This window comes from Haliotis cracherodii, unplaced genomic scaffold (assembly GCF_022045235.1).
Source record: "Haliotis cracherodii isolate W230 unplaced genomic scaffold, xgHalCrac1.p SCAF_16, whole genome shotgun sequence".
Lineage (NCBI taxonomy): Eukaryota > Metazoa > Mollusca > Gastropoda > Lepetellida > Haliotidae > Haliotis > Haliotis cracherodii.
Genome location: NW_027266271.1, coordinates 15048301 through 15061712, shown reverse-complemented (window position 1 = coordinate 15061712; position 13412 = coordinate 15048301). Strand labels below are relative to the sequence as shown.

Genomic DNA, 13412 nt, shown 5'->3' with positions numbered 1-13412 from the left:
ATATTTATAAGAAATGTCTAAAAGTGGATTCCATTCTACAATTCTATTTGTGTTTATGAATCACTATCAAATGGTGATGACACCAGGTTTTCCCAAAAACGTGTGCGTATCCTGCCTTACTGGTGATGCCTATCACAAACACATGCAAAGGCAAGTAAATTATTCAACTGAAAAACAACAACATGGAAACATATGGTATAATGGAAAAAGGGAATTGCATTGAACATCATTTTCGTCACTGATACGTCAGATATGTCCACATGTCTTCCATAAAACATTTAAGTAGCTTTGCTGAGGCCTTGATTGTTGCAAAACATTGGACCAAGACTTGTGATTTGCTTCACACTTTGCTGGGGCATGATGGTGTGTGGTCAAAGGGGGTAGAGTTGGTTGGTGCCTGATAAAAAACAACTCTTCTCTACCATCGGGCGATAACTCACTAACTTGTGGTTGTTTGTGTGTATCTTTGGAACAATCTGATATGGCATCCCTAAGTCTGAAATCACTGTACAAAGATTTACCGAATTTTTGTTACATTTGCTTACAGATTTTTAAGTGAGATGGGGCCAAACAAGCCCTTGTTAGCCATGTAATAAATAGCGATGTGGCCAACTTGAAATACTGCTTATTTTGGAAAGGTTATTAATGTTTTTTCATTATGTATGTAGGGGATGTCTGACTATCAGTGTATCATGGCCGTCATCAAAGTGCAGTGTGATTTTGGCACCATGCCTTTTTGTTTGCGTCACTTACCAGCAAGTCTTTTTTGTTTTCCAGCACTAAAGAAATGACTGATGGCATTACTTGTGGATAAGTTTGTGTGCTTTCTTTTGTTTATAATACTTTGAAAGTGTTCTTTTCTTTCTTAAGTGAAGGATTTTGTGATATAAATTGATAGGTGTTCATTAGCCTTGCTCAAAGGCTGTACTGAATTGTAACTGCATGGACAGTAATTCTATCCTTATATGTATAATACACAAGTCTAGATAAGTCAACAGTTCTAAGGTTGCCATTCTAGTATAAAAACATGTTTCCAGTCTTTTAAAGGGACAACCTTTTCGTATTATTTAGGAATTATAATTTAAACTAAAACATATTTCTTTAGAGACTTATGCAAGTCTAGGTTTACATTTCATGGTGATTTTTCCAAGGTTGCTGAATCAGTGACAATACTTCACTCCAGATGTTTAAAATAGAAATTATTTGTTAATTTTAACATTTGTTTCTTACTGCATTGTCAGTTGGTTTGTGATTCATGTGTTTCCCTGCTGTTGTCGGCACTTCTGTTGTATTAACCTGCATCGAACACTGAAACTTTATAAAAGCTGCATCTGAAATTACACGATGTAGGAATATATTATTCCTGATAATGAGATAGTTTCAGATTAAAACAATTCCCATCATTGCATCAAAATCCTTAATGCTTGCTTTAAAAGGCGACAATGCTTGTCGTAAGAGGCGACTAACTGGATCGGTAAGTTGTATTGTAATATGTGTGGAATATTGTTAAGAGCAGCGTAAAACCACACTCGCCCATTTTCTAATTGCAGTGCTCTTGAATAAATACTGTCCTACTGATTTTGGAGTGATTAAGGAAACATCAGTATATTATTGAATCACATTGATGGGGTTCGACGACAGTCCTGTGATTCGTTATTATACTCCATCAATGCTATTTTTTTAACATGCCTAAATATAGTTTCAAACCAAACTTGGTGTGTTATCCCTGGCAACCAGACATAATGGGATATACTGACTTGATCTGTCGGAGTGGACATATGTAAAACAGTGTTTGAAATAAAGGCGATGGAGTTCTTGAGGTATGCTCTGATAGTATTCGATTCTAAATCTTCAACTTTTAACATGAGAGTTGTGACAAGGACCCCTTGATTTTCATGCTTAATTTCGAACTCTATAAAGTGACCAGGTACCATCACAAGCCCTACAGAAACTATTACTGGACCTAAAAAAAATTCTTCATTGGAAACAAAATTTGGTTGACAATTTCTACTGGGGATTTAGCTCAAAATAAGTATCTAACATAAACAAAAACATCCGCTTCTTCGCTGTTGCATGATGTGTAGTTTTGGTAGATCTGAGTAGATCTGTGAAATACAATAACAGAATATTGATGGGTTGCTACTAATATTGATGTGTCTGCTTATTGTATATTTGATACAGATGTAGGAAATGAAAAACATTAAGCAATGAACAGTAACCAACCAATAGTATAATAAGAAAATCTTAAGTAAATTCATTTTTGCCTGAAGTCATTGATTAGAGTTCTTTGGAGAGCAAATTGATGTGATAAAGTTTAAGTCAAGAAAATAATTGATGGGAGATGGAATACAAGAAAACACAAGTCTTAATGCTTGTAGGCTTCTTGCTTACAGGTGGCTCCACAACCCTCCCAACCCACACCTCAATCTCCCACTCCTCAATCCCCTACCCCTCAATCCCCCACCCAATTACTACAAGAACCCAAACTTGGAGCTCCTAAACAGGTGCCAAAACAATCTCCCAAACAACTTCCTGAGGAGCCACCCAAACAGCTCTCTCAAGCGCCAACTAAAGTAGTTTTACAGAAACCAGTTAAAGAGGTTCCTCAAGAACCAGTTAAGGAGGTTCCTCAAGAACCAGTTAAAGAGGTTCCTCAAGAACCAGCTAAGAAGGTTGCACAAGAACCAGCTAAGAAGATTGCAGAAGAACCAGCTAAAAAGATTGCAGAAGAACCAGCTAAGAAGGTTGCAGAAGAACCAGCTAAGAAGATTGCAGAAGAACCAGCTAAGAAGGTTGCAGAAGAACCAGCTAAGAAGGTTGCACAACAACCAGCTGAAAAGGTTGCAGAAGAATCTGTGAACAAGGTTCCTCAAGAACCAGCTGAAGAGCTTCCTCAAGAACCAGCTGAAAAGGTTGCAGAAGAACCTGTGAACAAGGTTCCTCAAGAACCAGCTGAAGAGCTTCCTCAAGAACCAGCTGAAAAGGTTGCAGAAGAACCTGTGAACAAGGTTCCTCAAGAACCAGCTGAAGAGCTTCCTCAAGAACCAGCTATAAAGGTTGCAGAAGAACCAGTGACCGAGGTTCCTCAAGAACCAGCTGAAGAGCTTCCACAAGAGCCTCCAAGTGAGGCTGTGGAGCCTCAATGACTGGCTGGACTTGTTATCTGCCTCCTGTACGGACAACTGACCTCTGCTACGGTATGTCCTGAGGGACTCATCAATATTTATCATAGGGATGGGGTTCGGGCGGAGATTCCCATCCAAAGCAATTGTCTAAATGTACTACTCAAAGAAATTAAAGAACACACAAATGTTTTCATATGACTATAGTTAATCTGTCATGATGTGAATCTGGTGTTTCAACTTCTTTGAGTAGTACATGTTACAGTGGAATTTTCCTTCTGCACATGTCCTCAACGGAGCATTGTGATGAAACACATTTTTAATAGAAAAACATAAATTAAGTAAACATTCTATTGTGTCCTGTGTCAAACTGAATAATTGTTTTCAAACCCACGTCTGATTTTCTCCGCCCCACCCCTTCTCTCAATATGTGGTAGGTATTTAAGCGTACAGTGATGAGTATTGAGATACACAACTCTTGTGGACAGGACACATTGATTTACAATGTACCACAATATATCTGAGGGAGCATTTAGGTCTTTAATGAACAGATGCCAAATGGGGATTCTAATTCTGTGGAAAGATTTAACTATACAAATTTGTGTATCAGAACACATAGGCTGTGCAAATTCGTATGAAAATGCATATGGCATTATGTTGCTAAAAAGCCTGGGTCTGATTGGTCTTTATGTCTAGTTGCTAGGATACTACATGAAGATATGACACACACTTAATGTGACTGTGCCACAACTATATTAATTTGTGTTTATTAGCCGAAAACAAGTGGTATTTTGTTATTATTTATGTGATTATCATCCATCTTGCTGACTTGATGAGAGTCTTCCAACAACAAAATATTTAGAGATATTATTGTTTTGGTCTTCTGCTGGCAAACTCATGTGAAATAATGCATCTATAATTGTGTATTTTGAGAACTTGATTTCTTTCTTGCAATTTTCTACAAGTGTGTATCACAGTTCATGTACACCACCATATTTAATATATTTTCTTTTTCTTTCTAATGTGTGTGAGTTTTTCTTTTTTTTCAGTCCTGTTCAAGACTGACATTTTCTTCTCCTTAATAATGACCACTGTTCCTTTTCAGAATCCTAGTACCATGTACTTTTCAGACTTTTCAGACTTCAGTTGTCAGAAACATTTGGTATTATTACTGAGAATCCTTTGCGATTGCTGAATAAGTATCTTGAATATTTATGATAAAGCTGTGAAATTCATGTTGTTCACTGTTAAAACTTGTCTTTCAAATCACTTTGAATTTTTTTCTCGTTTCAAATAATGTACAAATTCAGTGCTTCAGCAGATAACTTGTCCTTTTATCTTTTCCTTCATTTTTGTCGTTTCCTACTTTTCAGATTAAGTACCATGAAAATTTTGAAAAAGAAAAAGGCAAAAAAATGTCTGTGGCTGACGACCCAGAAACCCAGCGCCTCAAGAAAAACATGCAGGTTGTGAGTAATGTGGCCTATCACAACACACTCCAGGAGAAGGCAAGGATGGAACAGAATCGGCCCAACGAGGAGACGGATAACTTTGCAGGTAAACTCAAACAGAAAACTGTGAAACTGGTTGGAGGTTCTATTTTCATTCCTTGACATTTTGGGGGATTATTAGGAAAAGTAGGTTCTCTGTTCCACATGCTTATGAGTTAAGTGGTTTGAATCCCTCAATCGCCCTGGTGATAAGTTTTGGTTTGTCTGCACCATACTCGTGCTTGAGGGTTTGATTAAGGGTAAACTCTGAGACCTACATTACTTTTTTCTCCAACATTATGCTGACGTTTGATATTACTGAAATGTTGTTAAAGCAGCATTAAACACAATTAACTCATTCACAGCCCCTCTTGAAGATCTGGTCAATCTCCTGGCCTACAGGTCAGTTTAATTCTCAGCCAGTAGCATTTTCAAGCAACTCATCATTTATTTAGTTCTGTGTCCTCAGTTTCCATTTTGAACCCAATTCACGTTCATCTTCAAAATCTCAAACAGTGAACTCCAGTCAAGTACAAATGTCTTATCATGACATTTTTCTTTTGTGAAAAGTGTCGACTTATGCCAGCAACCTAGTCTATGTAGCAAGGGCTACCCGGTACATTGCCTTAAAAGTGTCTTGTAAAGATGGTCAGTATGATCAGTACTGATCCATTATCCCCAGTCTGTATGATGCTGAACGAGGCACACTGTTGTGGAGTTCACTGTATCCGCCTTATCGGTCCAAGGTGTTACATGTCATACACTATGCTGTTATTGCTGCATCAGCTTAAATACTGCCATTTTAAGTTGCTGTTTAATTCTTGTCATCTCATACCCCCTCCTCTGATCTCCGACAGAATACCCTGGGTCAGTGTAGAGTTTATGAAGGATGTGAAAATAAATGATTAATGTTGCAGAGAAGTCAAAATTTGGAACAGTATGTTATGTTTCCTTTGACCGACACTGGAACATGTTATAAATGTCAGCACTTTTGTCTTTTCCTATAAATAAACACTGATCGAATCTGAACATGTTCCTTACATAACAATGTGAGTGCAATTAACATTTGTCAGTCGTGGCTCTGCGTGAAACTGTCTAATCTCTCATACTAACCTGGTCAAGCCATCTTTGAAATGTTCTTTGGATGAAGTTATTTAAATATCTTCTTCTCTATCTTTAAACGTTGCTTCAGTAACTGTGCCTGTTACTTAAGGAATGCGTTTGGATTGTGAAATTTTAACACTTTTAAGATAACATTATTTGATGTCTTGTGTTGGTTGTGACTAAGACCCACAATCTGCCCACGCAAGGTGCAATATGATTGGTGCTGACTCGATATTCTGTATCATTAGGGAGTTCTATCCCTACTGATCTTAAATCTTCAATGCCCTTTTTGGAGTCTAGCCTATATGCCATACCATTGGGTGGAGCACCATCACTACTGATCCTATATCCCCTCCCATTGGGTGGAGCACCATCACTACTGATCCTATATCCCCTACCATTGGGTGGAGCACCATCACTACTGATCCTATATCACCTATCATTGGGTGGAGCACCATCACTACTGATCATACATCCCCTCCCATTGGGTGGAGTACCATCACTACTGATCCTATATCCCCTCCCACTGGGTGGAGTACCATCACTACCTATCCTATATCCCCTACCATTGGGTGGAGTACCATCACTACTGATCCTATATCCCCTACCATTGGGTGAAGTACCATCGCTACTGATCCTATATCCCCTCCCATTGGGTGGAGCACCATCACTACTGATCCTATATCCCCTTCCATTGGGTAGTTTACCATCACTACTAATCCTGTATCCCCTCCCGTTGGGTGAAGTACCATCACTACTGATCCTATATCCCCTCCAATTGGGTGGAGTACCATCACTACCGATCCTATAACCCCTCCCATTTGGTGGAGTACCATCACTACTGATCCTATCATCTACCATTTTGCTACAATGTTTAGTTTGGGTTCTGCTATGCTTGTTTGTGTTTTGCATGTACCCTCAACAGCTCGCAGGCGTGGTCACAAGAACCCAGGTAGCATAACTGACTATGTGCCCACCGCCGTGGCTACTCCCCCACAAAACCAACCCACCCATGTCTACAACTCTAAAGGAGAAGGTAAGAACAACAATAACAACAGTCACAACAACAGTAGTCTCAACAACAGTAGTGGAAGTTTATCCCATCTTCATGAATCTTATTTCTCAGATCTTGGTAATGTAATTATGGATCCATTTGTAAATTTATAGGTCATGAATGTTTTTTGACGATAGGAAAAATGTTTTTCAAAATCTTAGATCTTGATTGTCTTATTACAACTGGACTATAAACAAATTTTAGTATGATTGTAGATTTTATCAAATACATGATCAGAATTATGTAAGCAGTGAATATGGAGGGTTTTAGGGTATGTTTTCATTCTGAAGTATTACTTAAGGAAGTTATCTTCTTGCTTGATCCATTATCTGAACCCGATAATATCCTCTAAAGGTTAGGAATAAGTAAGACATTGTTTTTGTCGAAAATGTTTAGAGTATGGATTGCAGAAACTTAAGAAAGTAGAATTATGTTTTTAATTAATTCTTTATGAGAATTCTTTGAAGAGGTGATTCCAAATATTGATTGAAAAGTTTGTGTTTTTTGTTATATCGTAGATTTTTGTTTTCCTTACATCAAATGAAAGTATTTTCTTATGCTATGTGTGGTTACCTAGTTAATTTAGCTATGTGTGCATGTTCTGTATGGAGTTATACTAAGATAACGCTTCAATTAACTCAACATGTGGAAGTACATGAAAGATTGGTTTTCGTAGGAAATGATTTAGATTTTATGATGTGATTTTGTAACTTACCACTATTAATGGCATCCACAACTTGGTGCTGCATGACTCTTGGAACCAGTTGTTACAGATGATATCTGTCTGCTGTCTTCTTGTTGTCCACTAATATTGTGTGCAGACTGTCTTGCCAGACATGACAGTCATGTATTGTGTATACTTATCAACTACACAGATACTTTGGACACGATCCTTAAGTCGGCACAGACAAGGTGCTGAATATATACTACTCAAAGAAGTTTAAGAACACTGATTCTTTCATGTCACTGTAGTTATTCTGTCATGCCATGACAGATTGACTATGGTAATATCAAAGAATCTGGCATTCTTTAACCTCTTATGAGTAGTATATTAAAAAGACTTAAAAGTTGGGTTCTTTACGGATGTCCAGGAATAGTTGAAGTAGCTTACTCTAAGTTACAGTAAACTACGGTTATAACGAACTCATAGGGACCTCTAACTTAAGTTTGTTCGTTAAAAGCATACATACAGCATAACTATAGCGAATAGTTGGGACAAAAAAATCAGATTGTTATATCCGTCAGTTCGTTATAAGCTTGTTCGTTATAACATACTTTACTGTATTCATTAAATCGTCCAATTAGGTTTGGAAGGAAAAAAAACAATTGGTTACATATTACTCGGCCACCTCTTGATACAAATATTTCGTATTATTTTTAGATTTTGTTTTGTGTTTTGCCTTGAAATGTTTGGGCTCGAAATTGATAATAATGCTCAATACTTCGGATAACTACTCGGAGATGTAAATATCATTATTTGACCTTATAAAAAATAGATGGTAAGGTTTTTTTTAAGTAATGTTACCTGAAGCAGAATTAGATGTTTTCATAGAATGTCATTTTAAGTCCAAACTGGAATATCTTGCATATGTTTTGGTTTGACTAAGTTGATGTAAGCTTGGTCAAAAGGATTCCAAGATATTGATGGTATTTTTGCAATTTTTAGATATACTTGTAGACATTTCTTTTATTGTTGTTCACATGCATCTCATTTGTCTACTTTTTCAGACATTCAGCAACATTCATCATGTTTTGTTATTTCCTTATTTTACTCTGGCATTCTTCGTGTTGCATGTTAAATGAAAATCAAGGATGATAAAAAGCTGAATCCTAATTTTGACTGTGATATTAAAATTACCCTTCATTTGTAGAAGAAGCTGAGGTATTTGATGATGAGAGTAAGTAACAGAAAGACTACTTTGTGCAAAGCTTATATCTTTCCTATCGCTGAACAATTTGCTCCTGCAGTTTCCAGGGCCTTCTGTCGAGGGATATCAACACTTAACATTTCCGAAACACATCCACGATCATCCAGTGTATTATATCTCCATTCTGTTATGAACCCTGGAACAATTCGATACCACATCTTCTTTTAGGAAGTGATCATAATCTCAGTGATGATAATCTCAATGCTTATGATGTCAATCACTGGATTGTCTGGTCCAGATTTGATTATTTACAGACCGACTTCATATAGCTGGAATATTGCTGAGTGCGGCATTAAACAAACAAAGGAACTTTTCACAGAATTTCTCTCAGTCATGAGTTTAATTTGATTGCATGGGATGGACCATGTGGTTTTATCCTAGGTTAGAACTAACTCCTAGTCTGCCACACAGACCCTGAAACAAATATATCCAATACAGTCCATGCAAGTCATTTGGCAAGTTTAGATTACTGCAATATTCAGAAAATGAAGAAAGCCTCTGGGCTCTTTTTATTACATTATATAACTAATTTAACAACTTGTTTTTTATGTAAGATAGTTCATATCAGAGACTAGATGTTAGTCTAAGCTGTCCCAGCTTCCTATGCTGGTCACACGAAGTGACAAAGTGGCTTGTGTGGTTGATAGTGTGTGTTCGTAACATGACTTCAAAGATCACTCGCAATATCAATCACTATTGTCTGACCCAATCTGGATTATTTACAGACCTCTGTCATATTGCTGAAATATAGCTGAAATATTGCTGAGTGTGATTTATCATCCAAAACAGGTTCCCACGGGAGATTTAGCTTGAGTGAGATCAAGCAAGATCTACATTGTAGATATCGCTTTTACAAATCACTGATTTTTCTCGCACGTATTTCGATTTAAGATTGATATTGGATGATAAATAAGATCTCACCCTCATGTCTTTTGATATCAAATATATCAACACGAGTTGATAAAAGTGAAAAAACTCTGAGGCTTGTGGGAGAGATTCTCTATATAGACAACAAACAAACAAATGATTGGGCAGCAAATTTCACATGTTTCGAAGGCCACAAATGAAGCTATGGAAGATAGGTCCAGGATGGGTCCAGGGATGTTACATAATACAATGGAGATATGAAAATCAGTTTAATCAAGGATGCCTGTTACATGGTGTGTCAGAGTTGGTCAATACAGAAGATAATAACGTGTTTGATATTAACTTGTTCAAATATGCTATAACACTGTATAACATGTTGAGTTGGATATAAACCGTAACATGGAGATATGGACATATTTGTAACACTCACTCATCAACTGTAACATTTGGATACAAACTTTAGTTTGTCTTAACAGGGTATAACATCAAACATGAACATTATTAATATCACTACTTGGGCCACAACAAATCAGTCGCTTCTACTAAATAAGTTCCAGCTGTATAGAAAACTCAGGACTTTGAAAAGCACTCATGCTAGAACTGAGTGGTACGTTTTTTCAGACATTGAGACAAAATAATATATAACTGGTGAATGTAGCCAAAAGTGCAGAATATGTCCTTCGTACCACATGGTTTGAAATTAACATCAGTCTGATTTTCTTGGATCAGGGAGGACCAGTGACTTTTCTTTGTAGACTAATTCCTGATGTCCCTTGCCGTGATATTGACATGATATTGCTAAAAACGGCTTCAAACATACTCAGTCACTCACTCACTGATTTAATTACATGCATTTGCAGACTTTTAGCATGGAACAACATTCACTCAATTTCCAAAATGTATTAGTAAGTTTATTACAAAATTAATCAATTGAGGTCTTCTAAAATTGAAGATAGTGTCCAGGCAGTGCTCATTTCACTGGGTAGAGTAGAGTAGAGTTTGTTGTGGCCTAAGTAGCACATTACATAAGTCTGGTATGACATTGCTCATGTCCACTGATAAGAGAAACACATTGAATGTCACCATTGTTTTCACCTTGGTCCATGTTTTAGTCATTGTATTTTATTTCATTTCAACTCACTCACTCACTCACTCACTCACTCACTCACTCACCAACTATTTCATAATGATAATTCAATAATATACTGAAACATTACGTGAAATTATAGCAATAATATACTTCTAAAAAGAAGTTAACGACCACCCGACTCTTTCATATTACTATAGTAAATCTGTCTTGGCATGACAGATTAGCTATAGTAATATGATAGAATTGGGTGTTCCTTAACATTTTTTATGTAGTATATATAATCTAGCTCACCCTGATAAGATTGTTCATGTTTTATGTATATAATGCGAATTTGATCATGAATATCACTCACTCACTCACTGAATGGCCCTCAGTCCATAGTAAATCATCATTTATTCATGAATATGAACAACCTTTTGTACGTATGACTGTCTTTTATTTAATATATTTCATTTGTGTTGAGCTTTTGTAATGTTGCATGCTTTTGTTTATCATTTGTGTTTGTTGTGGATGTAATATTTGTTAAAGAAATAATTTGACAATTCAAGTCATGATCCAAGATTTGGTTTAGGTCGTCTCATATGGCCTCTGATTTAAGTTTCAGTTTGTCTTTAACTTGGATTTTAAGTTGTTTTTTTTTTTATTTATTATGATCAGTAATTTCATATCATCACATGACTTCATGACATTTAGCATTAACATATAGACAGTTCATCATTGTTTTGTCACAGGATATCCTTCACAGAGGGTTGTTTCCTTTCTCCACTCTTTGTGTTTGCTAATCACAGCTAAATACAAGCTACCATATTTTCTTGAGTATGGTGCACACCCCCTCTAGCATATACAGTATTTTGGAGAGAAAAAAATTAAAATATTATTCACAGAAAAGAAATTACACCGTACCCCTTCTGCGAAATCAGGTAACGAACGAGTGTTAAGAAACTTGGTCAGTACAAATTTGAAATTTGAGATAAAAATTCACTATACCTGTTGATTTACCATTTAATTTGTACTTTCTGTTCTGCTTGGCATTGTTTTACATGCAGAGATTAAGATTCCCTTGTGTATTTTCTCGTAAACAAAGCCGAAAACAGCAATCAGCTGTACACACGTTTTTCTTAGAATCTAATGGTGATTCGGTTAAAACTTACCCAATGATATAGCTTTATAAGATTTTGATGCAAGGATCAGGACAAATTGTATCTGAAACTATTTTTTTATCAGGAATAATATATTCCAATATCATGCTAATTTAGTTGCAGCTGATCGCTATTGCCGGTACAGGGTTGACTTCATCCAAGACTAGTAACAATCTAGGCAGACTAGTTGTTATATCCCCCATCTAGTCAATTTACTTAACCACTAGTCTGAAACGAGCTGCGGACTACATATAGATGGATATGACCTATTGTGTCTACCCATGGTTATGATGGACTCAGTGAAAAGCAGAACATCTTATTTTATATGTACGATGGAAAAAAACAGTGGTCATTTATATGATTTTAATGGCACATAATGCGACCAATAATGGATTGTATCATCGATGCAATATACCAGTCATATATACTGGGAGGCATGATAGATAAATATGCAAATGAGGTCAAGAACTACTGTTTTAGCTCCCATGCAATATCTGCTTTCTCAATAAATTATTGAATAATATGCCCAATAAGTTTTGATAAGGTTTCCTGATGTGTATGGCTGCATGACATTTGATACTATATATCATTTCACTCAAACACTTTATTCATAAACAGTTTCTAAAGTTACTTCGAGTGACATTGCTGCTTAAACATGAATTATTGGAAGAATAGCAATATATGATAAAGAAATATTACCCTTGTGAGTTTCTGTATCATGAATATCAAATATCAGGAATAAATAATGTGTTATGCTCGCCAATAGTTCGCTTAATACAATTTGTATTCTAATATATGATTTATATCATACGGAAACACATGAAGGTAATAATCTCTATATGGTACACACTTATACATACTTGCATCTACATACTTGCATAGTTGCATGTACAGGTCAGGTGGATGTAGCTGCCCCAGTGTTGCCCCTAACAGCAGCATATACTTTAAAACAGGCTCAAACATCGAATAATCAGGGGGAAAACAAAGAGCGGATTATCAGTCCACAATGGATGAATAATGTTAATCACGAGCCTGTGTCAAACGATGTACACATTTATTCATGAGGGACAGATAATCCAGAATTCCTATTATATATATTACTCATTGACATTAAGAGAGAAAATGAAGGAAAAAGAGCATGAAATGTCAACCCTACAGAGAAACTTCACTGAAGGCAGCCTGTTGGTCAGATGACCAAGTGTAATCAGTTTGTGACATCATGAACAATGATGACATCATATATTTTTCTCAACTAGAAGCACTGTGATGTCAATGCTTCAGCTGACCAATCAGCATTGAGAACCATTAAAATGCACATGTGCAAATATCAGAAAGTTATTACATACAATCATTCTATTACTATGGGTGATATAGTATGGTAATTGTTTGTTTGTTTACAGAGCAGAATCACCAGAGTAGGAGGCAGATTGGGTCTATTGCAGATTATGACCCAATACCAAACCAGATACTCGCGGCCCAACCCGCCGGGTACCAGTCGGTGCCAAGCCAGCAGCCCCGCTCCCCCGCAATGTTTGCACCCACACCTTACAGCCCCCCAGGTAAGCTATAACATGGTGAGCTAACTGGTATCTTCATCTGGACTTGGGGTAAAAGATTT

General features: G+C 36.6%; 1 protein-coding gene across 13 annotated transcripts in view; it reads left to right on the top strand.

The window, feature by feature from the left end:
- LOC139463862 (LIM and SH3 domain protein F42H10.3-like) overlaps positions 1-13412 on the top strand; it is a 110676-nt gene that overhangs the window by 81539 nt on the left and 15725 nt on the right. For 8 of the 13 annotated variants that reach the window (XR_011653076.1, XR_011653074.1, XR_011653073.1 and 5 more), the window contains 2 exons: positions 2394-3197; positions 4496-4582. Coding sequence is in view for 5 of the 13 variants with exons in the window: in XM_071245257.1 (XP_071101358.1) it covers positions 4496-4679; positions 6642-6752; positions 8642-8668; positions 13195-13353 (481 nt within the window). In the remaining 8 variants the exon portion in view is untranslated. Of the gene's footprint in view, positions 1-2393; positions 3198-4495; positions 4680-6641; positions 6753-8641; positions 8669-13194; positions 13354-13412 lie in introns of those variants that run through there. The other 5 variants (XM_071245257.1, XM_071245254.1, XM_071245259.1 and 2 more) reach the window with 3 other exon arrangements.